Consider the following 25373-nt stretch of genomic DNA (forward strand, 5'->3'; position numbering starts at 1 on the left):
ACTCTTGAAAGGCATTGAATCATTACATAAAAGTAAGTGTTGAATCAATTCAGTTGGAAATCTAGAAGAAAAATATACAAAAAGAATTCAATGCTAAGTTCTACTCTATTAAGAAGCCCACTTCTGAAATGTATTAGCAAGTGCATTGCTTAAACTGGAACAAGCACACTTAAGCTTAGGTTTCGTGCACATGTTTTGAGATCAAATTTGGCAGCAGGAGGATTGCTCAGACTTCAGGACTTGAGTGTCCATATTATTCTTCCAAACGTTAGACATGAAGTTTAATGAGATTGTTATAGCTTTTGATTTTGTGGGTGGGTTAGCTTGGTTGGCTGGATAGGTCGTTTGCAATGTAAAATGATTCCAACAGTGTGGGTTTAATTCCCACACCTGCTGAAGTTACTATGAACAATGCTTCTTCTCAAACTCTCTCCTCACCTGAGGCATTGTGACCCTCAGGTTAAACCACCATCAGTTCTCTCTCTAAGGGGAAAGTACACCAATAAGACAATGGTGACTTTACCTTTACTTATATTTTAATCTAAGGTAAAATGAAAGGGGCTTTGGAACTTTTCCTAACCCTGTCCAACAACAAGATGGGATGAAATGTGTGTTAGAGATTATCGGGAGATGTAAGTTGTTTTATTGGAAAGAAGGTGGGAAACATTCACGCATGAACCAATGGCAGCAACAGTCCTGTTTACATTAATTAGATTTATAATCTCTGAAATCCCTGGAACATGGTCAGATTGTGAAGTTGCAAACACTTATGTTTTAATTTAATTTCATGATAAGCAATTTGGGGTCTCAATGTGGCGAATCAGCAATCACAAGGTCAGTGTGATTCACAGTATCATGGAGTTGGGCTTTGAGGACGGGCTCAGTTTTAGAACTATCCCTGAGAAAATCACAATCGCTTCATTAGGATCTGGGGGACGGAATGAATAAAATTTGATAGTCTGTCTGGTTCACTCTACAGAAACAGAGTGGTGCTCATGCTCAGATTGAAAGGAACAATGTATGAAGGATTTGCAACAAGGATGGAAGATTTGCCTGGCCTATGCCAGATGGAGAACCTCCAGGAAAAGTAATCATAAGAGATAGTTCTTGGGGTTCTGTTCGCCGAGCTGGAAGTTTTTGTTGCAAACGTTTCGTCCCCTGGCTAGGCGACATCATCAGTGCTTGGGAGCCTCCTGCGAAGCGCTTCTTTGATGTTTCCTCCGGGGTTTATAGTGGTCTGTCCCTGCCGCTTCCGGTTGTCAGTTTCAGCTGTCCGCTGTAGTGGTTGGTATATTGGGTCCAGGTCGATGTGTTTGTTGATGGAGTTTGTGGATGAATGCCATGCCTCTAGGAATTCCCTGGCTGTTCTCTGTCTGGCTTGCCCTATGATAGTAGTGTTGTCCCAGTCGAATTCATGTTGCTTGTTGTCTGCGTGTGTGGCTACTAAGGATAGCTGGTCGTGTCGTTTCGTGGTTAGTTGATGTTCATGTATGCGGATTGTTAGCTGTCTTCCTGTTTGTCCTATATAGTGTTTTTTGCAGTCTTTGCATGGTATTTTGTACACTACTTTAGTTTTGCTCATGTTGGGTATCGGGTCCTTCGTTCTGGTGAGTTGTCTGAGCGTGGCTGTTGATTTGTGTGCCGTTATGAGTCCTAGGGGTCGCAGTAGTCTGGCTGTCAGTTCTGAGATGCTCCTGATGTATGGTAGTGTGGCTCATCCTTTTGGTTGTGGTATGTCCTCGTTCTGTGGTCTTTCTCTTAGGCATCTGTTGATGAAGTTGCGCGGGTATCCGTTTTTGGCGAATACCTTGTATAGGTATACCTTGCCAGACAGAGAACAGCCAGGGAATTCCTAGAGGCATGGCATTCATCCACAAACTCCATCAACAAACACATCGTCCTGGACCCAATATACCAACCACTACAGCGGACAGCTGAAACTGACAACCGGAAGCGGCAGGAACAGACCACTATAAACACCGGAGGAAACATCAAAGAAGCGCTTCGCAGGAGGCTCCCAAGCACTGATGATGTCGCCTAGCCAGGGGACGAAACGTTTGCAACAAAAACTTCCAGCTCGGCGAACAGAACCACAACAACGAGCACCCGAGCTACAAATCTTTGCACAAACTTTGGATAGTTCTTGGGTTAAAAAGGTACCTGGCTGGGAAATAAAAGGAACCAAAGGAAGCAAGCATTTGCAATCTAAGGATCAATTTCGGTCTGGATCTGGGAAAACTGATTGCATACTTAAGGGCAGAGTTATATGTAGTTGTGAAGTGAATTTTTCTTTTGTCGACAGTAAAGGGGAAATTTTCTGTTCTGTAGTTGACAGTATAAGTTTACTACAATAATAGTGTTTAGCTGATAACGCTTTTAGTCTGATTGTTACAGAGAAAGATCTTAAAATATGAAAAAGTATTTATCACCCTTTTCTCCATTAACGGAAAGGGTGAATTGTTTTAAGGTTGCTGGTCTCTGCAGGGATAGTAATGAATGGTAGTGCCACTGACAAACATGTATGAAACAACTAGGAAGAGCATGATTTACTTCCCATCTTTAACAAACTCAAGACCTTCCAAAGGACTTCACAGCCAATTAAGTAGCTTTAAGATGAAGTACTAATATAAGGAAAGATATGTTTACCAATTTCCAATACCACGGACCCACTAGCAGCAGTGAGATAATGAATGCTGGTTGAAGGAGAAATATTGGTCAAGGCACAGAGAAATCCCCCACCATTTTCATATAGGGTCAGTGGATCTTTACATCTATCTGGGGATATTAAATGACAGAACGCCTAACAGTGTAGCATCCCTTCAACACTCCATTGAACCATGTCTTACATGTTGAATTGAATATGAGAGGCTTTGGATAGAGAGACTATATCTGGTTTTGCAAGGCTATGTAATGCAACAACCAAGGACGTGACAATAGCAGAGATTATGAGTGTTTTAAGTTGAGAAATTGAATATATGGTGTGTGCAGGGCAAACACATATTGGGTTAGATCAAGTAACCTGTGTCATGGTTGTTTCTCAACACAATGTTTATACCATGCATACACAGGACAGATTTGCATTGATCTGGGCTTATGGACTCTTGAGGCACATTCTGGTCATTTTCACTAAGCAAAAGGAGAATATTGTAGAGGAGAAGAATGAGGTATGAGATATTAGACTAGAAAGGATCTAGGTTAGTTATGACCAGGAGTTATCAATTCTAGAAGGAGTGAAAGGAGACAAGTCCCCTGGGCCAGATGGAATTTATCCGAGGATTCTCTGGGAAGCTAGGAGGAGATAGCAGGGCCTTTGGCTTTGATGTTTGAGTCGTCATTGTCTACAGGTTTGGTACCAGAGGACTGGAGCCTTACAAATGTTGTGCCCTTGTTCAAGAAGGGCATAGAGATGAGCCAGGTAATTGTAGACCAGTGAGCCTTATTTCTGTTGTAGGAAAGGTTTTGGAAAGGATTATAAGAGATAAGATTTATAATTATCTCGCAAACAACAATTTGATTTCAGATAGTCAACATGGTTTCATCAAGGGCAGGTCGTGTCTCACAAACCTCATTGAGTATTTTGAGAAGGTGACGAAGCATGTAGATAATGGTAGGGCAATTGACGTGGTATACATAGACTTCAGGAAAGCCTTTCATAAGGTTCCACATGGTAGACTGTTGGAGAAAATGCAGAGGCATGAAATTGAGGGTAATTTAGCAGTTTGGATTAGAAACTGGCTTTCTGAAAGAAGGCAGCGAGTGGTGGTTGATGGAAAATATTTAGCCTGGAGTCTGGTTACTACTGGTGTGCCACAAGGATCTGTTTTGGGACCACTGCTGTTTGTCATTTTCATAAATGACTTAGACACAGGCATAGGTGGATGGATTCGTAAATTTGCAGACGACACTAAAGTTGGTGGAGTAGTGGACAGTGTGGAAAAGTGGTACAGGTTGCAGGGGGACTTGGATAAACTGCAAAATTGGGTTGAGAGGTGGCAAATGGAGTTCAATGCAGCTAAATGTGAGGTGATGCACTTTGGGCATCAGCAAGGCAGAGTACTGGGTCAATGGAAAGATTCTTGGTAGTCTGCATATGCAGAGGGATCTTGGAGTCCATGTACATAGATCCCTAAAAGTTGCACCCAGGAGGATAGTGTTGTTAAGAAGGCATACAGTGTGTTAGGTTTCATTCGTAGAGGGATTGAGTTCCGGAGCCGCAACATCATGCTGCAACTATACAAAACGCTGATGCGGCTACACTTGGAATATTGTGTACAGTTCTGGTCCCGAGATTTTGGGAAGGGTGTGGAAGCATTGGAAAAAGTGCAGAGGAGATTTACCAGGATTTTGCCTGGTCTGGAGGGAAGGTCTTATGAGGAAAGGCTGAGAGACTAGAACCTGTTCTGATTGGCAAGAAGAAGGCTAAGAGGGGATTTGATAGAGACATACAAGATGATCAGAGGATTAGATAGGGTAGACAGTGAAAGTCTGTTTCCTAGAATGATTACTTCAGTGTGTACGAGGGGGCATCACAACAAATTGAGGGTTGGTAGATTTAAGACAGATGTCAGAGGCAGGTTCTTTGTGCAGAGAGTGGTAAGGGCGTGGAATGCCCTACCTGCTAATGTAGTTAACTCAGCCACATTAGGGAGATTTAAACAATCCTCAGATAAGCACATGGATGATTTTGGGACAAGCTGAGAATAGTTCACAGTCAGCGCAACATCGAGGGCTGAAGGGCCTGTTCTGTGCTGTATTGTTCTATGTTCTATATTCTATAACCTTGTCATTGCTCCAAATGTGTTTAAAGTACCTTATCTCTCCATTTACCAGCATTTTGATAAAGTCATCCAATGCCTTCTTCAACATTGCATTCATGTACGTATTGTGGAATTCCGCATCAACGTGACGTTTGCTTGCGTTCTGCTCATCCTGGGTTCTGGTTATCAGAAACAAAAGCATCTTCAGTCTAAAATGTTCAGGCCAAGCACATGATTCAGTTAAAAAGATTCAATATGCCTGCTCCCTGACCTCAGAAGTACGTTACACATGATAACAGAAGAATTCTAATGGAAACGTTTTAAGTGGCTGAAACCATGATTAAATTCGGAATGGAAAGGAGATTATGCTTCAGTTATACAGAGCATTGGTAGGATCACATCTAGAGTATTGGGTCCAGTGCTAGTCAGGGTGCTTAAGGATGCTAATGCATTGGAAGCAGCTCAGAAAAGGTTTACAAGACTAAGACCTAGAATGAGTAGGTTGCTTTGGAGGAAAAGTTAAATCGACTAGATCTGTATCCTCTGGAGAAAGTCAGTAGTGACTTAGTTGAAACATAAAAGATCTTAAGGTGACTTGACCAGTTGTACATTGAAAGGAGTTTCCTCTTGTCAGGTGGAACTGGGAGTAATAGTTTTAAAATAGGGTGTTGCTCAGCTAAGACAGATGAGGAAACATATTTTTCCTCGAAGAAGATTAGGAGTCTTTGGAATTCAATTCCTTAAAGGGCAATGGATGCAGAGTCTTCAAACATTCTGAAGGCAGAGGTAGATCAATGCTTAATTAGCCAGGGGATGAAAGGTTATTGATGATGTGTAGGAATACAGAGTTGAGTTAAAACCAGATCAACCATGATCTTATAAAATGGCAGAGCAGGCTTGAAGAGACTTTCTCAAGTGGCTTACTCTTGATCTTTGTTCAAATGGAACACCCTTTAGATTCAATTAAAATTAAAAATTTGGGGAAATATTCATCAATACAGTTGCCATATCAAAACACTGAGTCATAGAGTCTGACATCACAGACAGAGACCATTCAGCCAATGCTAGACTATCTTTCAAAGGGCTATCTAATTGCCCCACTCTATCTCTATCATCCTGCATCTTTTTTATGCTTTCTTTTTGAAAGTCAGTATGGAATCCTTCATATTCCGTAGCATATGCTGGATCAGGACAATCTGCAGCACATGAGAAACCATATTTTCCAATTACCTTAAACTGGTGCACTTTGGTTATCAAACCTTCCATCAAACGGTTTCTTCACTCTTAAGCTTTTAAAAACCTTCATAATTTTGAACAATTCAACTAACTTGCTCCCTAACATAGTGATGGACATTTATAAACCATTCAAACACACACCAGCACTTGCCTAAGCAGTATGGCTACTGAGAAGTCATGTGCTCAACATTAATGGGAATAAGAGATTGCATTAGGCATAAAGGTTGGGCCTGTACTCACTGGATGTCAGTGGAAAGGGAGGAAATCTTCTTGGAAAAGATTCTGAGGTGCTTCTTGGGAGAGGCACAGTTCATAAATAAAATGTATTTCGCTTAAGATACAAATGAGGAGATAATTCTGCTCTCAGTTGCACCTCTTGGGAATTCTCTTCCTATGAGCATTGAAGGCAAAGTTACTGAATATGTTCAATTCTGAACTAACAGATTTTCTTTTTAAAATCAAAAAGGAGTCAAGGGTTATAGGGCTGGGGAGGGAAATTAGACAAGAGAAATAAGGCTGCAACCAGATCAATCACAAATTGAGTTTGAACGTGGAACAGGCTCCAAGGTGCCTTTTTTTCCTAAGTTTTAATGTAGATCATTGTGCTGGACCAATATAGTGAGCAGTTCTGAATTTTTTTTTGTTTAAATATGCAGGATTGGCAATGTAATTCTCTCACCTTGGCATGCTTGCGGACAACTGGTAATAGACTTTGTCGCTGTCTGACGATGGGTTTTGATAAATGTCACTATCAGCTCTCACTGGTGATTGTGACTGATCCTCACTGGACTGTCCATCGAAACCAACAGCATTTCGCAGCCTGAAGGTCAGAGGTAAATAAAGTCAGTCCAACTATAGTCAGCCTTGATGGAGCCATCACTGGCGTCAGATTACGAATTAGCATGAGTCTGATTATAAACAGCATAAGGCTGGCTCACAATGTGTTGGTGTAACTCAGTGGCCACAGTGCAGACAAGCAGCATAGACAGAACCAAATATGGCAACAATCCAAACTATGAAAAGTATCAAAATAACAGAAACTAATTGTATAAAAGGGTAATATGTACGCAATTTGAGGCACAAGTGATTTTGTCACTATCTGTAGGCACTGGTTACTTTATCGTTGAAGTTTTCCAGACGATTTCCGCTACGTACCGATTAGGACAAACCTCGAATTACCTAATCGTGGCCCAACACAGGATCACTGCACTTCTACTCCAACAGCATTCGGGACAGACTAAAGGAAGCCGTTCGCAATAAACAGCGAAAATCTCAATCGGATGGATGCCCTTCTCTTCACCCAGGACAGTCGGGGCATCCCCTAACACAGGCCACTATAAATGCCGGAGGAAACACCACAGAAGCGCTTCACAGGAGGCTCCCAAGCACTGAGGATGTCACCTAGACAGGGGAACGAAACGTTTGCAACAAAAACTTCCAGCTCGGCGAACAGAACCACAGCAACGAGCACCCGAGCGACAAATCTTCTCACAAACTTTGTGTACAATTTTATTCGGTATGGAGGCCATAATTATTTATGAACATTATATACGCACTTAATGTGATGGATTAATATCAGGCGAAATGAAATGAAATACTCTGGAAATTGTGATCATCATCAGCGAATCCTCCCCGCTCCCCACCCCCAACAGCGCGTGTTGTCATAGCAAAGCTCTGGACTTGAGGCTGAGCCAGCCATCCCACCCCCAAGTAAGTGCTACATCCTGCAATGTACAATCGAGATTGCAGATGAGCCCATCAGAAATAGGAACAGGAGTAGGCCATTCAGCCCCGCGAGTTTGCTCTACCATTTTGCTCATTCCATGCTCCTCACTTCCCTGCTCCTTTCCGGTAACCCTTGACCTAACTGGTCAAGAATCCATCTTCATAATGAAGGGCTTTTGCCCGAAACGTCGATTCTCCTGCTCCTCGGATGCTGCCTGACCCGCTGTGCTTTTCCAGCACCACATCACACAAGAATCTATCTCAGCCTTAAATCTACAGAATGAGCCACCTCCCCACAAACCTCCTCCCTCCCCTACCACGACAGCTCTCTGTACAGCTCAATGCTATATTTTCAAATCTACAATAATGTAGGATTGCCCACATTAGTTCAGGACTTTTAGACAAAGAAAGTTAATGGGGCGGGTGGGGGTGGGGGATTGAAATGGAATTGAGTGCCTTTGGAAGCTGGAGAGAAAGGGGGGAGTGAACTTACCCCAGGTGGGAGTAGGTTCCGAGGGCCGCGAACCCCGATGTGCGGGAGCAGAACACATTCAGAAGAGCGAAAAGCGTCAGGAAGTGGGAGCTGAGCCGGATCATCATTGCGTCGGGTCCTGAAATCCAACACAAAAAGGCGTTACCTCAGGGTCTCTCACTCGGCTGAATGGGTTCCGACCTGTGTCCTGGCTGAAAAATTAGGGAAGTCCACTTTGGGGGGAATGTGGGGTGACGGAATAAAAGGATCAAAGTTCGCCCTTCAATCTTTCTTGGAAATAAGACATACTCGACTCGAAATTCTAATCTATTATCTCTCAAACCCATTTCTCTCATTCTCTCTCTCACACACATACGCACAATAACTATCAATTCGTCTGGAAATACATGGGAAAGTACACTGTTAAAAATGATTCGGAGATGCCGGTGTTGGACTGGGGTGTACAAAGTTAAAAATCACACAACACCAGGTTATAGTCCAACAGGTTTAATTGGAAGCACACTAGCTTTCGGAGCGACGCTCCTTCATCAGGTGATTGTGGAGGACTCGATCGTAATTTTTGCTATAAATTCTGTGTTACGATCGAGCCCTCCACAAGCCCTCCACCTGGTGTTGTGTGATTTTTAACTTTGTTAAAAATGATGCAGTTTTGCATTTTCCAGAAACAAATTTATCGACCGAAAGCCAGTTGAAAGGCTTACCAGATACTGCACTACGTTGTTGCTTGAGGCTGTAGTTGGAGGTTTGGTCGCTGCCCTTGGTGCTGAATTGGACAACGAGAAATTGAAGCACAAACGATCTCTTTCAGTTGTTTGCGTCTGTTTCTGATCCTCTGACAATTTCTTTAGCTCTCTGTCTCTCTCTTTCTCGCAGTAAAGTCGAGATCTCCTAGTTCTCTTCAAGTCCCAGGTCTGGAACTCTGATATCCAACACTCAGAAACTTGTGGGTTTTATACGACAGAGCAAGTCACCGTCCACGTGGAGCAGTCACGCTCCAGTTCCAAGGAAAAAAAGGACAAAATACATACACAAGGACGTCATCGGCATTCCCTATGGAATGAGAACACGTAGTCAAAGCCGGTTTAACAACTTATCGTGGGAGGTGCTTGTAATGCGTGGTCATCTCCAGAGCCTGGTCTCTTCTGTATATTGAAATGTTCAGCGTCAAATTCCAAACTTTCCCCGACTTCTAATGTTCCTCCATTAGAAATGTGCATGTTTCAACAGTCCCCAACCCCCTACCGTGTAGAATCTTACAGCACGGAAGGAACATCACAATGCCTTTCTATTAAAACTAACCAATATCTTAACCCCACAAATTTCGCTCCTTCAACTAATGATTTAGTTCTTTTTGAAAAAGCGTTTCAAAGTTGTGTATCTCAATCACATCTCACTCCCTCTATAAAGTGTTAATGTCTCCTTTGGATCTTTTGCCAATTATCTTAAATTTGTACCTTTTGGTTATTGACCCATTGGTCACAGTCTCTTCTCATGCCCTCTTCATTTTCAATCCCTCTATTAAATTTCCCCTTAACCTCGAATGAACAGGAACAGTCTCAGTCTTTCCACGTCATGAAAAAACAAATCGCTTTTATAAATCTATTTAGATATGGCTGAATTGTCTGTACAACTGATGAATAGCTAAAAACACCCAAATACAATAATTCGAGCAATTGAACATGACCTGGACATTAGAATTTGTGCAAATTTAGATTTTGTACTTAATGATATTTCTTCCCCACCTCCAATTGCCGTGGCATTAGATGCAGAATAGATACACACGACTGTATATGTCTGTATCAATTTTTTTAGAATATGATATTAGGAATTTATACATGGCACATTACCTTGTCAGCGATGAAATAATTAATCAAAAGATTACTTTTTTGTACCAACAAACTAAGACAAAAGGGAAAATTAATCCCAATTGAAAACTGTCTCGGTATAATCGGTTTGCATGCAATTGCAATTCAGTCAATGGTTTGAATGTATTAAGTGACAGTTTAGGAAGAGCCTGTCGATACCATGGGTGGGTTAGCAAAGGTAATCTAATGAAAGGTTCACAAAGTTTATGTATGGATTAATGGAAGCGGCGACTGCAGCAGAATCTAATCGAAGAGTTCAGAGAGTTTGCGTTCAAAACAGTCAATGGTTGGTTGATAGTGGGGCAGTGGTAGTGTCCCTATCTCTGAAGTTCCGAGGCCGAGGTTCAAGTAATATCTATTTCATAAAAGACATATTATAACCTGTCGGTTCACAATGTTGAGTGACAGTAGAAGCGAGACTCCCGAATCTCTTCTGTGTAAAAACAGACCCAGAACTGAGGGGATGGTAGAAGGCAGTAAACGTAAGGGAACTTGTGTCACAACAACCACATTAAATGGCTGGGTACAACATTATTCCGGGAAACATGCACGACATTTCTTCAGATTACTTATATGGAGGAGGCAAATTTAGGATTAGTTTACTCAAGGAATTCAAGAGAATTTGCGTGTAGAATCATTCATATCCAGAAACGAAGTGGTGTGGAATTTAGATGAATTCCAGATTAATTGAATGCTCAGTAAGAATTCTCTCGGAACATTTTGAAAATTAATGGAATATGTCATAGATGGCCTCTATGGAGGAAACGTTGGATACTCGAGAGTAAATTACAATCGTAACTCAACAAATCTGTTCAATTCGTTAATGAATGGATACCTAATTGCAAGTTATGGGCTACGATTTAACAAAGGTTTGGTTGGGTTAGGGATACCTGGGAATTAAAACAAAAACGTTTTTGTTCCGGAGCAGAAGTGCTCTTATATACACCTGGAGCACGTGGAACTCGAACTCAGGTCTCTCGATCTCGGGATAGAGACACTACTACTGTACAGCAAGAGAACCCCAGGGATGCTATAGGTGGGGTTCTAATAAGGGAAATGGTCGGTTACCTGGATCCCATTCCCAAATCAGACCATTTAGATTGCGTTTTAGTGGGCTTTGTTTGTAGATATCTAACTGGCCGGATGGCTGATTACTGGTGATAGTTAATGATAAAAGAAAGCCATGGTAATTTGGTGGTGGAAAAGCAGCTCAGTTGTGCGTGATAGCTCTTCTGGGTAATAAAAAAAATCTAGATTGTGTTTACCTCTAGACCAAGTGGCCTGGGTTCAAGTCCTACCTGCCCCAGAGGTGTGGATTAGCATCTCTGAACAGGTCCATCAGAAAATATCTAGATCGCTTTAAGGGTTGAATGGCACCGTGTTCATGTAACTACTTCTGGTCCTGAAAGCCTGGGTAAAGCGCCACCTGCTCTCGAAGCATGTCATAACCCATTTGAACAGATTGCTTCAAAGCATCTATCTGGATTGCGTTGTGGCTTTCCTCCAATGGCTTAGCTGCTAGGATTGGAGGACTATAGTGCTTCCCTAATTAAGAGTACACTTGGCGCATTTGGAACTGAATGAATTAAGTGATCTTTAACTTTCTGTAGTATTTTAGTATTTGGTGGTGGTATTAAAGTGAAGGTGCCCAGATAAGTATCGTGAGGGAGTTCTAACAATATTTGGACTAACCATCATCTGCGCAGTTGATATATAAATTCAACTTTAAAATGTTAGTAAAGCTTTCTCATATTTATTAAGTTTCCATGTTCTAACGAATGTCACTGTGTATTGTATTAGGTCAACTTGTTCTGGATCATTTTGAAACTAAGTTGATAACACTTAGTTCTGATGAGAAAAAGCCTGTTGGACACCAGGGAGTGAGTCATATCCCAATCAAATTCAGATCACAAAACTTTTTTAAGAACCACTTGAAAGTGAGAATCTCGGTAAATTAAATCTTTAGAGATATCTGGGATAACTTAAAAGAAAAATAATTTTTAGTATGGATGTGTCTTTTTCAAAGTCTACAATTGTTGTCTATTCCTGATGAAGGGCTTATGTCCAAAACATCGAGTCTCCTGCTCCTTGGATGCTGCCTGACCTGCTGTGCTTTTCCAGCACCACCTTTTTTGACTTGGAATTGTTGCCTATTCCTAATTAATCCTGAAAGCCAGTGATGGCTTTTACACTGAAACACTGCAGTCCTGAAATTAACTTGCTCGCAAAGTGTAATGAGGGCAGTTAAGATTTTTGACACTTGCACTGTGGAGATTATTTAACTTGATAAGGATTGATTCAATCTTAGGAAATCCATTTTATCCATTTTCTGAATTGCCTTGTGTGAGGTATTGAGTCAAGTGTGTAATGCTGGAAAAGCACAGTCGGTCAGGCAGCATCTGAGGAGCAGGAGAATCGACGTTTCGGGCAGAAGCCCTTCATCAGGAATCTGCTTTATGGCAGAGGGGATGACCTCGAGGCGGGGGGGGTGGAATGAGAGAGGGACTCACTAAGATCCTTGTAGAGAGAGGAGGAGAACTTCTTCAAGGTAGGCATCCTTGGAAGAGGCTTCACAGTAAGGTTGAAAGCAACTGATAGAAAGTGAGGACTGCAGATGTTGGCAATCAGAGTCGAAAGCGTGGTGCTGGAAAAGTATCCGACGAGGAGGAGAATTCAGGCATAAGCCCTTCATCAGGAATCTTGTTTTGTGAGGTATTGCTGATTTCAATTTAAATGATCATTTAGTGAATTATGGTTACCTGGATTTGAGTTCCAGATGGGATCTAATTAAAGATTTTTAATCAGTAAGGCAAGTTATGGGGATATGCAGGAAAGTGAAGATGAGGATGATTAGATCAGCCATGACCTCATTAAATGGTGGAGCACACTAACTTGGCCAAATGGTCTACTTCTGCTCCTTAATGAGTTTGGTTGCTACTTATATAAAATAATTGAAATCTATGAACAAGTCATAATGTAGGAAGATAAGCATTTGTAATAAAGACAAAAGACCTGATGTTTATTTTCAATATGTTGCTATTTCAGATTTCCAAGAATTTACAGTTTTTTTGCTTTTTAAGGTTGGAGATGGATAATCTTGGATAAATAGTCTCTTAAATGAATAACTATGTCAAGCCTTGCAGAAATTAAGAAATGTCTCCCTTCAGAATGCAACAAGAGCTGATGTTGATTTATATCTCACACTAATTCTGAGAGTGACTTTATTTGAGAGTTTAAGATCAATCTTGCAACTAGAAATACTTGGTAATTAAATGGATGTTTTGTCTGACACAGAAATCTAATGGATTTAGCAATGTAACTGAATTGTTTTAGTTAAACATCAGTTTGGATGAGGACCCAATTTTCTCCTCTTTTGCCCACTATTCCCTATAACCACCACCAAATGTAAGCTAACCCATGCTTTTGATGGAATTTGAATAAATCCCCATCCAACCATATAGTTTGAAATGGGATGAAATTAAGAGCTCATCAATGAGGGCATGACAATATGTATAAGAGTGCAGATTTGCACTGAATCACTAAAGCACTGCTATAGGTAGCCAGAACACATTCCTTTGTTTAAATCTCCCATTACTGAAGATAAAAAATGTAATATTGCTATTTGTGGGATCTCCTGTTGTTTTTGTATTTTCCTCCATTATGACAGTGACAATGTTTTGTAAGAGTGGATAAAGTGTGAAGCTGGAAAAAACACAGCATGTCAAGCATCATCAGAAGAGAAGAGGAGTTGACATTTCAGGTCAGAACCTTTCATGCTTTGTGGGCAGTGAAGGCAATGGTGATTTCTTGAGGTCATCAAAAGCACTATGTCATGCAACTGCCTCCCTAATTTGTTCATTGTAATAAAGGTATGACAGCAATATTTTTGTCTCAAGCATTTTTTTTGTCAGCATCTGCTCAGTGGTAGCACTCTCACTCCCAAAATCTGAAGCTTTTGTTCATTCAAGTTCCATCCAGATTTGAGCCTGCAATCTTGATGGTCATGCAAAAGTTGCTACACTGTTAGAGATATCATCTACCAAATCAATGTATTGAAACAAACCTCGTGGACCCTAGCAGTTGAAAGTAAAAGTTTATCATGATTGAGATCACATCAAGAGAAATACCAAGGAATGCAGCATGAAGCAATGTGACTTAAGTGGTGTTTGAAATCACAATTATCCATTCACATTACACAGACATCTGCTTGAATATATTAACAGCCAGAGAAACACACCGTACCCTTTATTGCAATCACATTCACTAACACACTTTAGCACTCACCTTGGCGTAATGTCAGAGTAAGGAGCCATCCATTTAAGACAGAAATGAGGAGGAGTTTCTTCTCTGAGAGGCTGGTGATCCTGAGGAATCCTTTCTGCAGAGGGCTGTCAAGGCTGGGTCATTAACTATGTTTATGACTGAGATAGATTTTCAATCATTAAGAAAATCAGGGGTGATAAGCAGAAGGCAGGTGCAATGACAAGCTCTATATTAATGAATATGAAATTACAGAATTGTAGAATCCCTACAGTGCAGAATGAGGCCATTCAGCCCATTGTTAGTACTGGTTTTCTGCAGAAGCCTGGTGTCAACCCCAGCCCCACCTTTCTCGTATTCTGACAAATTCCTCTGCTTCAGACAATGATTGAATTCTTCGACTGACATGATTTAATTGCCACTAAAGTTTCAGGTGGGACATTCCAAAATGCCAACCACTGACTGTTTTAAAACAAGTCTTTGTCATATATTCACAGCTTCTTTCATCAATCATCTTAAATCTGTGTCACTTTATTCTTGATCCTTCCAATAATGTAGTTTCTCCCTGGGTCCTCTGTAGATACTCCTTATGATTTAGTACACCCCATTAAAATCTGTTTCCAATCCTAACTTCTCCATGGAGACTACCCCAGCTTCTGCAGTCTATTCTCAACTTTGGTACCAATCACCTTAATCTTTTCTGCACCCTCTCCAACATGTACATATTCTTCTTTAAGTGTGTTACCTGGAACTTGACACTACTTCACTTGTGACCAAATCATACCCTGTTTTATACAGGGTCACTATAGCTAGGAGGGTTGGTTAGCTTATTTGGCGAGATGTTTGGTTTATACTGTAAAGTAATGATAACAACATGGTCCAATTCCTGCACTGATTGAGGTTACCATGATTAGCTGTCCTTCTCAACCTTTCCCCCTCCACTGAGGCTTGTTAACCCTCCAGGAGAAAGTGAGGTCTGCAGATGCTGGAGATCAAAGTTGAAACTTTATTGCTGGAACAGCACAGCAGGTCAGGCAGCATCCAGGGAACAGGAGATTCAACGTTTCGGGCACAGGCCCTTCTTCAGCATTCCTGAAGAAGGGCCTGTGCCCGAAACGTCGAATCTCCTGTTCCCTGGATGCTGCCTGACCTGCTGTGCTGTTCCAGCAATAAAGTTTCAACCTTGTTAACCCTCCAGGTTAAATTGCTTCCAGCTGACAGTCTCTCATGAGAAAGCAGTTCAATCGGAGAATGATAGTTTTACTTGTATTAAACCTTCCTTGATATTGTAACCTATACCACTATTTATATGGTCCAGGACTCTACTGTATTATTTTAAATAACACTCTCAGTCACTTAACCTATCTACATTCCTTGGTAGGCGCTTTATATCATCTTCACAACTAACTTTCCTACCTGCCTGTTGCATCATCAGCAATTTAGCAATCATACCTTCCATCCCTTCATCTATATCAATGATCAAGTTAGGTCCCAGCACTGATCCCTGTGGAATGACAGTCATGATGTCTTGCAAACCAGAAAATTACTCATTATTAAGTTTTCTGTTAGCTTGTTAATCTTTTACCCATGTTTATATATTCTCCTCATGCCAAGTGCTTTTAATTTTCACCAACTTTGTGACATCTAATCAAATGAATTCTAGAGATCTAAATACAGTACATCTACCAGTTCTACTTTATCGGCAGCATTTCACAATGTTAAAGAAATTCAGTAAATTGAAAGAGAAATCATGTTTAATCACAAAACTTTGATTTTTCAAATTAAATATAATATCTACAACAACAGCTTTTAAATCCTTCCTTAGATAACTGTTTGTAGTTTGGTGCTTTCTGCCTATCTCCCCTTTTGCGTAAAGGACTTATATTTCCCATCTGATTCTTTTGCAACCTATCTCAACTCCTGCCAGTGGAAACAGGTTCTCTCTCCTGATTCAATGCTCAGCCTGATCAAAAGTGTGGCGTTGGAAAAGCACAACCATTCAGGCAGCATTCAACGAGCTGGAGAGTTGATGTTTCAAGCATAAGCTATGGAGAGCTGATACTTGAAATGTTGCCTGTTCTGCTCCTCGGATGTTGCTTGACATGTTGTCTTTTTCCAGGATCACACCTTTCGACTCAGATGTCCAGCATCTGCAGTCCTCACTTTGTCTTAGCTCAACCCTTGTGGTTCACCTTTCATTGGTCTCTTTAGGACATATTTGGGTCACTTCAGAATATAAAGGTAATCTGCTTGCAAGGTTGCATTTATAAGGCAAACTGTTTGGACACAGGAATCCAGCGCTGCTTATCATTACAGCTTCCTGACTGAAGTGTGGTAATTGCTGAACAGATTACAGAAGGTCAAGCAAACTTTCTCTTAGTTCATCCAACATATTGTGTGCCGAAAGAATTGGCCTTTGAATTATTTTCCTGTTCTCTGCTGGCATTTATACCTCAACTACACCCAAACTTAGATACTTCCCATTCTTGTCAGCTTCTTGACAATGCATGTCCATGTTCTTTGTGTTTAGATAAGTGTGTTATGCCCTAAACAAATGAAGGTATATGCTGCTTCCCTTTACTGCATGGGGATCTGTCAGTTGTTTGGCTGTTCGTTTGATAATATGTCTCTGCAGGTGATTTGCATCCCAATTGAGTCGTTAAAACATTAAAGATTATGGCCATGTTTTAAAGAAAGAAGATACAATAAGTCAGTTGCAGACAGAATTACAAAAGCAGGTTAATTTCCATCCTTTTAATGAGTAGAACAAATGCAACATCGCTTACAAAACTGAAGAACAAAAAGAAAATTCCTCAAAGTTCAATTCCATTGAAACAAAATGTATTAAGGCTTTAATAAAAAAAAGAAACAATTAAAAGTATGTATTTTGTAGGTTATGGCTAACAATGAATTGAGAACACTCTGCCATGTGCAGGTCTTGTCAGTATATTAGAGCATAGTAAGAAGGGACAGCAATAATTTCAGGCTTCATGGCAAACAGCAATTTATATTTTCACTCATCCGCACGACATAATAATACAGATGCTGAATGTATTTGTATTGATTTCTCTTTACCTGGTAGTATTTTACTGCTCCTCGGATGCTGCCAAAACTGCTGTGCTGATTTGACTGCTCCTCCGATGCTGCCTGAACTGCTGTGCTGTTCCAGCACCACTGATCCAGAATCCAGTTTACCAAAGTTGGCCACTTATTTAAACCTATTAAAATAAACAGGCTAATGCTTGTTTGAAAACAATGGACAAGAACTTCATACAAAAGAAAGTCTTATGTGAGTAAATTGTGAGCTAAGTTCAGATGGACATTCTCCAAAATGCAAGGTATTTACATGAATGCTTGCCTGTCTTTGCAGTGTGTCATGATTTCAAGGTGTTATTCACAACCACGAAGACCCAGTTGCAAATTGGTGGTGAATTGCTTCTGAAAATTACAAATCTTGTGCTCCGGATCTCCAACATAAAGAGGGACCATCTTCTCTTGTTCATAATGGGAAATAAGTTGAAGGAGTCCAATTATCTTACTGACTTCTCTGAAATTAGTTTTACAGCATTTCTGAAGGAAAGTTGCACTGTCAGAAATGCTTTTCTCTTTGGATAGGGCTTTAATGTAAGACCTCATCCCCATCTCAGGTAAATGTAAAATATTTTGAAAAAGACTATAAATATTTAACTTAAGGCTTCTGGGCCAACATATCTCCTTCATGCTACATCATACACATATGCAAAAAGCAGATTATTGATCATTATCACATTGGTATTCGCGGAAGCTTGCTGTGTGTAAATTGGATCTGCATTTCCATCACCACAACAGTGATTAAAAATTACTTTAAAGCATTTATGAAAATTACTAAGTATATACTTTGTTATAGAAATTATCCTGAGATGTTGACAAATGCTATAGAAATGCAGAGTTTCTTTAATAAATGCAGGTCCCTTTCAGGAGTACAGTAATTGTGCAATTTACTGCTTGGCTGAGCATAAATGAGTGAGTTTGAACTGAGGTCTTTAAGACAACCAACTATTCTACAATCTGGCAACCGTTCGTCTTCAATGGGTGATGGACATAGAACATAGAACATAGAAGAATACAGCGCAGTACAGGCCCTTTGACCCTCAAAGTTGCGCTGATCCAAGCCCACCTAACCTACACTAGCCCACTATCCTCTATATGCCTATCCAATGCCCACTTAAATGCCCATAAGGAGGGAGAGTCCACCACTGCTACTGGCAGGGCATTCCATGAACTCACGACTCGCTGAGTAAAGAACCTACCCCTAACATCTGTCCTATACCTACCCCCACTTAATTTAAAGCTATGCACCCTCGTAATAGCTGACTCCATACGTGGAAAAAGGTTCTCACGATCAACCCAATCTAAACCCCTAATCATCTTGTACACCTCTATCAATCACCCCTAAACCTTCTTTTCTCCAATGAAAACAACCCCAAGTGCCTCAGCCTTTCCTCACATGATCTTCCTACCATACCAGGCAACATCCTGGTAAACCTCCTCTGCACCCATTCCAGTGCCTCCACATCCTTCCTATAGTATGGCGACCAAAACTGCACACAATACTCCAGATGCGGCTGCACCAGAGTCTTATACAACTGCAACATGACCTCAGGACTCCGGAACTCAATTCCTCTACCAATAAAAGCCAGTACGCCATATGCCTTCTCCACCGCACTATTTACCTGGGTGGCAACTTTCAAAGATCTGTGTACATGGACACCAAGATCCCTCTGCTCATCCACACTACCAATATCCGACCATTAGCCCAGTACCCAATCTTTTTGTTACTCTTACCAAGGTGAGTCACCTCACACTTAGCTACATTGAACTCCATTTGCCACCTTTCTGCCCAGTTCTGCAGCTTATCTATATCCCGCTGTAACCTGCCACATCCTTCCTCACTGTCAACAACTCCTCCGACTTTCGTATCATCCGCAAACTTGCTCACCTAACCTTCTAGCCCCTCCTCCAGGTCATTTATAAAAAATGACAAACAGCAATGGTCCCAAAACAGATCCTTGCAGAACACCGCTAGTAACAGCACTCCAAGATGAATCTTTACCATCAACTACTACCCTCTGTCTTCTTCCAGCCAGCCAATTCCTAATCCAAAACTCCAACTCACCCTCAATGCCATACCTCCGTATTTTTGAAGTAGCCTACCATGGGGAACCTTATCAAATGCCTTTCTAAAATCCATATACATCTACCACTTTCCCCTCGTCCACCTCCTTAGTCACCTTCTCAATAATTCAATAAGGTTTGTGAGACATGACCTGCCCTTCACAAAACCATGCTGACTATCCTTGATCACATTATTCTTATCCAAATGTTCATAAATCCTATCCCTTACAATTCTCTCTAAGACTTTGCCCACAACAGAAGTGAGACTCACCGGCCTATAGTTACTAGGGTTATCCCTACTCCCCTTCTTGAACAAGGGAACCACATTTGCTAGCCTCCAGTCTTCTGGCACTACTCCTGTAGACAACGAGGATATAAAAATCAAGGCCAATGACTCAGCAATCTCCTCCTTTGCTTCCCAGAGAATCCTAGGATAAATGCCATCAGGCCCAGGGGACTTATCTATTTTCACCCTTTACACAATTTCTAACACCTCTTCCCTACATACCTCAAAGCCATTCATTCTACTTAACTGTGACTCAGTATTCACATCGGCAACAATGTCCTGTTCCTGAGTGAATACTGACGAAAAGTATTCATTCAGTGTCTCCCCAATCTCTTCAGCCTCCACACGCAACATCCCACTACTATCCTTGACTGGACCTATTCCTACCCTAGTCATTCTTTTATTCCTGACATACCTATAGAAAGCCTTAGGGATTTCCCTAATCCTACCAACTAAGGACCTTTCATGTCCCCTCCTTGCTGCTCTTATCTCTCTCCAGGTCCTTTCTGGCTACCTTATAACTCTCAATCGCCCCAGTTGAACCTTCACGCCTCATCTTTACATAGGCGACCCTCTTCCATTTAACAAGGGATTCCAATTCCTTATTAAACCACGGCTCCCTCACACGACCCTTTCCTCCCCTCCTGACAGGTACATACTTATCAAGCTCCACATATCAATTACGCCCTTGCCTTGAAGCCTACTTTTCTAAGCCACGCATCCTAAATCATGCCTCACCGCATCATAATTTCCCTGCCCCCAGCTATAACTCTTGCCCTGCAGTGCACACTTATCCCTCTCCATCACGAGAGTAAAAGTCACCGAATTGTGGTCACTGTCCCCAAAGTGCTCACCTACCTCTAATTCTAACACCTGGCCTGGTTTGTTACCCAGAACCAAATCCAGTGTGGCCTCACCTCTTGTTGGCCTATCTACATATTGTGTCAGGAAACCCTCCTGCACACATTGGACAAACACCGACCCATCTAACGAACTAGAGCTATAGCTTTCCCAATCAATATCAAGAAAGTTAAAGTCCCCCATAACAACCACCCTATTACTTTCACTCTTCTCCTGAATCATCCTCGCAATCCTTTTTTCTACGTTTCTAGGACTATTAGGAGGCCTGTAAAAAACTCCTACCAGGGTGACCTCACCTTTCCTATTCCTAACTTCAGCCCAAACTACCTCAGATGGCGAGTCTTCATCCATCGTCCTTTCCACCGCTGTAATATGATTTTTGACAAGCAATGCCACACCTTCCCCTCTTTTACCCCCACCTCTGGCCCTACTAAAACATTTAAATCCTGGAACCTGCAACAGCCAATCCTGTCCCTATTCTACCCATGTCTCCGTAATAGCCAAAACATCGAAGTCCCAGGTATCAACCCACGCTGCAAGTTCACCTACCTTATTTCGTATACTTCTTGCATTGAAGTATACACACTTCAAGCCACTTTCCTATTTACAGGCACCCTCCTCTGAGATTGACGCCATGTTCCTAACCTCCCTACACTCCAGGTCCTGCACCCTAAAGCTACAGTCTAGGTTCCCATGCCCCTGCAGAGTTAGTTTAAACCCCCCCCCCCCCCCCCCACCCCCAAAAGCACTAGCAAATCTCCCGCCAAGGATACTGGTGCCCCTCAGGTTGAGGTGTAGACCATCCTGTTTATAGAGGTCCCACCTTCCCCAGAAATAACCCCAGTTATCCAAATTCCGGAATCCCTCCCTCCTGCACCATCCCTGTAGCCACGCATTTAACTGCAGCAAACTGTCCATTTCAGCTGGGTGTGTCTTCATATGTCTTCATATGTTGCACCTTTTGTGTGTCACAAGTGCCCCACGTTAAACTGGGGGTTGCTCAGTTGGAATGGATGGCCAGTTTTGCTGAATTGATTTTAACCTTACTGCGAATCCTCTTGCAAGGATGCCTCCCTTGAAGAAGTTCTCCTCCTCTCTCCACAAGAATCTCAGTGAGTCTCTCTCTCGCTGCAACCCCCAGGTCATCTCCTCTGCCCTGAAGCTCTTACTCTTTGCTACCTTCCCCCACCCTCCTCTTTTGACCTATCACCTCCATCCCCATCCCCATTCATCTATTGTACACTTTGCTACCTTCTCCCCAACCCCAACCCCCCATTTGTCTCTCCACCCTGAAGGCTCCCTGCCTCTATTCCCAATGAAGGGCTTTTGCCTGAAACGTCGATTTTCCTGCTCCTTAGATGCTGCCTGACCTGCTGTACTTTTCCAGCACCAATCTGATCTAAACTCTGGTTTCCAGCATCTGCAGTCCTCACTTTTGCCTGGCCAGTTTATAATGCAGAGTGATGCCAAAAGCATGGGTTCAATTCCCACCCAACCTTCTGCCTCATCTGTGGTGTGGTGACCCTCTCAGTAGTGGGATTGTGGTATCTTTACCTTTTCCACGTAGCCTTCAAATATTGCAAATCTTTTTCCAGGCTGTAATCACTGGTTCATGAAGGCTGTACATGCAAGCCCATATGAAGTGTCACCATTTTCCTTCAAGCTTGATTTAGTGACCTCCAGATGTGATGATGTCCAAAGTTTTCATATTGCACATGTAAACACCCTTGAAGCAGAACTTTGTGTCTCTGACCGAATGCTGGCTCTGACTGATTGCCCAGTCCCAGTTCTTTCCCCTTACCAGAGATACTTGGGTATGCAGTTGTCTTCCAGCCTGTGAATGGGCCTGAACTAACAAGGCTATCTCTGCTTGATGAGCGTTAGCAAACTTGTAAGCTCTGTCCTGAGGACTGCCATATTTGTCACTTGTCCTGCCAGGATATACCCATTAGATATGGTAGACAACAAAGATGGAAACTGAAAGCTGTAAATATCCAATTGCAGCAAGGTGCTGAGAGCCCAAGCTTCATAAATCATCAGTTTAAAGTCTTAAGAGTTAACATGATGTTATCCCATGTGCTTTGGTTTGAGTTGTCCAAAGGCTGAAGCTGCTTTCCCAATGTATGTCTCATATCTTGCACCAAGGAACAGACTGTGTGTCATTGTAGATTTGAGGTAACAATATATGCTCGTCACTTCCATTGGAGTGTTATTTGGTGTAATAAGGGTTAACGATGCAACATCTGTCCCATGAATGTTTAAACTTGTGGAGAACAATTTTCAAAATGGGAAAGACAGCCTATGAGTATTTGCCGTTGAGTTTTCATGTGGCTGGTGTGGCATCATCAGTATAGATGAGATCTTTGATCAGTGTAACATGTTTTTGTCTTTGCTTTCAGTCTTAAAAGACCATAGAGATTGTCCTCTGACCTAGCATGCAAGTGGACTCCTTCATCTGAGGGGCAGAAAAAGTCAGGCGCTGGGAGAAGAAAATGATGGACCGCAGGCATGCATCGCTCCATTCTTCACTCTGACACTATTGGAAGTGGAACGATCTAACTGTATATTATGTCATGGAGAGCGCGGATGGGACTGAGGTGTTTTGGCGAAGAGTCAATTTTTCCCAAAATCATGCAGAGTCCCACCCTGTGGATAATGTCAAATTCCTTAGTGAGATCTGTGAAAGTATGTAAAGAAGTATATTCTGTTCCCTGCACTTGTCTTTTGGCTGGCACAGGGGAAAGATTATGTCCAGAGCAGATCTGTCAGTAGAAAAGTCGCACTGCTCCTGATCTGTTAAAGAGACTTGAGCAAATGCCTTGTCTGTGATGTTAAGGAGTGAGATCCAGCTGTGGTTGTTGCTGTCTTTGCAGTTGTCTTTGTTTTAGATAGTATGACAACTTTTGCATCATGCACCTCCTCGAGGGACGGTTGAGTTGTAATCCAATGGGATGCGAACAGCATCGTTTCAAATCCCATCACCAGCTGCAGTTACCATAAAGGATCCTCCTTCTCAACCTCTCCCATTACCTAAGGCATGATGGCCCTCAGGTTAAATCACCACCTGTTTTCCCTCTCTAATGAGAGAGCAACTCTATGGTCTGGTCAGCCTCTGGTGACTTAACTTGACTCCAGTCTGCTAACAATACGGTAGCACAGTGGTTAGCACTGCTGCTTCACAGCGCCAGAGACCCGGGTTCAATTCCCGCCTCAGGCGACTCTCTGTGTGGAGTTTGCACATTCTCCCCGTGTCTGCGTGGGTTTCCTCCGGGTGCTCCGGTTTCCTCCCACAATCCAAAAATGTACAGGGGTTAGGTGAATTGGCCATGCTAAATTGCCCGTAGTGTTAGGTGAAGGGGTAAATGTAGGAGAAAGGGTCTGGGTGGGTTACGCTTCGGCGGGTCGGTGTGGACTTGTTGGGCCGAAGGGCCTGTTTCCACACTGTAAGTAATCTAAAAACTCTCCCCTTTTTCAGCAGTTATAGATTAGTCAAGTGACATGCCAATTCTATTGGTGGCAACACATTTCTGAGGCTTGCAATGTTCATCTCAATAGCATTTAATGAGCAGAAATGTACATTCTGTGTCCTGAGGGTGGGATACATTCTTCATGAGCTTTAAAATGTTCCAGTTACTATCAATTTTTCTACAAAACTCTGACATTCTATCATTCTCTCTAGATTCAGAGTTGGGTTTTGAGAGTTCGTGCAGCGGGTAAAGGTATTTTTTCACAATACCCATTTCAAATTGTCGTAAGTTGAATACAGAGTAAAACTCCATCTGTATTACCTCTTTGCCCATTTATACTAATCAACTATACTGAGGTTTCAGTTCCATGCAGAGTAGGATTTTTTCCATATTACCATGCAGAATATGCTCAGCCTTAGGCCTGTCATGGTTTAGATGTCACTCAAATGCTCCTTCTCTTGAATACAGCTAGGTCAGGTGTATTGTGGAATGATGACAGCACAGGAGGAGGCTGTTCGATTCAGTATGCCGATACTAGCTCATTCATAGAACAATCTTGTCTTCAGGTACCCACTAATCAGGGCAGGACTTATATACTTAATGGCAGGATCCTGGGAAGTATTGCCGAACAAAGAGACCTATGGGTGCAGGTGCACAGTTCTTTGAAAGTGGAGTCGCAGGTGGTGTTTGGCACTTTTGCCTTTTTTGGTCAGAGCATTGAGTTTAAGAGTTGGGATGCATGTTGCGGCTGTGCAGGACATTGGTTAGGCCATTTTTGGAATACTGCATTTAGTTCTGGTCTCCCTGCTATAGGAAAGATGTTGTTAAACTCGAAAAGGTGCAGAAATTATTTACAAGGATGCTGCCAGAGTTGGAGGGTTTGAGCTATTAGGGAGAGGCTGAATAGGCTGGGGCTATTTTCCCTGGAGTTTCGGAGGCTGAGGAGTGACCTTATAAAAGTTTATGAAATCATGAGGGGCATGGATAGAGTGAATAGTCATGGTATTTTTTGCAGGATGGGGGAGTCCAAAGCTTGAAGGTATAGCTTTAAGGTGAGATGGGAAGATTTAAAAGGAATGCAAGGGGCACTTTTTTCTCGCAGCAGGTGGTGCATGTATGGAACAAGCTGCCAGATGAAGTAGTGGAGGCCGGTACAGTTACAACATTTAAAAGATATCTGGATGAATAGGAAGGGTTTAGAGGGACATGGGCCAAATGCTGGCAAATAGGACTAGATCAAAGTAGGATACCTGGTCGGCATGGACAAGT

At 42.0% G+C, this 25373-nt stretch overlaps 1 protein-coding gene and 1 long non-coding RNA gene across 11 annotated transcripts in view; one reads left to right on the forward strand and one right to left on the reverse strand.

The window, feature by feature from the left end:
* LOC148148902 (uncharacterized) overlaps window positions 1-14074 on the forward strand; it is a 47647-nt gene extending 33573 nt beyond the window's left edge. The window contains exon 3 of the long non-coding RNA XR_015758348.1: window positions 13744-14074. This is a non-coding gene — a long non-coding RNA (uncharacterized LOC148148902). The remainder of the gene's footprint in view (window positions 1-13743) is intronic.
* The window catches only part of LOC148148903 (uncharacterized), a 56533-nt gene that overhangs the window by 3363 nt on the left and 27797 nt on the right, over window positions 1-25373 (reverse strand). For 4 of the 10 annotated variants that reach the window (XM_087991104.1, XM_087991106.1, XM_087991098.1 and 1 more), the window contains exons 2-7: window positions 17412-17554; window positions 14361-14497; window positions 8913-9261; window positions 8212-8329; window positions 6673-6813; window positions 4811-4936 (exon numbers count right to left, since the gene is read on the reverse strand). In XM_087991104.1, the coding sequence (XP_087847230.1) occupies window positions 4811-4936; window positions 6673-6813; window positions 8212-8318 (374 nt within the window). In that variant the 5' untranslated portion in view covers window positions 8319-8329; window positions 8913-9261; window positions 14361-14497; window positions 17412-17554. Of the gene's footprint in view, window positions 1-4810; window positions 4937-6672; window positions 6814-8211; window positions 8330-8912; window positions 9262-14360; window positions 14498-17411; window positions 17572-17682; window positions 17809-25373 lie in introns of those variants that run through there. The other 6 variants (XM_087991102.1, XM_087991103.1, XR_015758346.1 and 3 more) reach the window with 6 other exon arrangements.

The sequence above is a fragment of the Chiloscyllium plagiosum genome, unplaced genomic scaffold, assembly GCF_037043375.1.
Source record: "Chiloscyllium plagiosum isolate Xiang-an unplaced genomic scaffold, Cpla_swu_hap1 HiC_scaffold_10, whole genome shotgun sequence".
NCBI classification, from domain to species: domain Eukaryota; kingdom Metazoa; phylum Chordata; class Chondrichthyes; order Orectolobiformes; family Hemiscylliidae; genus Chiloscyllium; species Chiloscyllium plagiosum.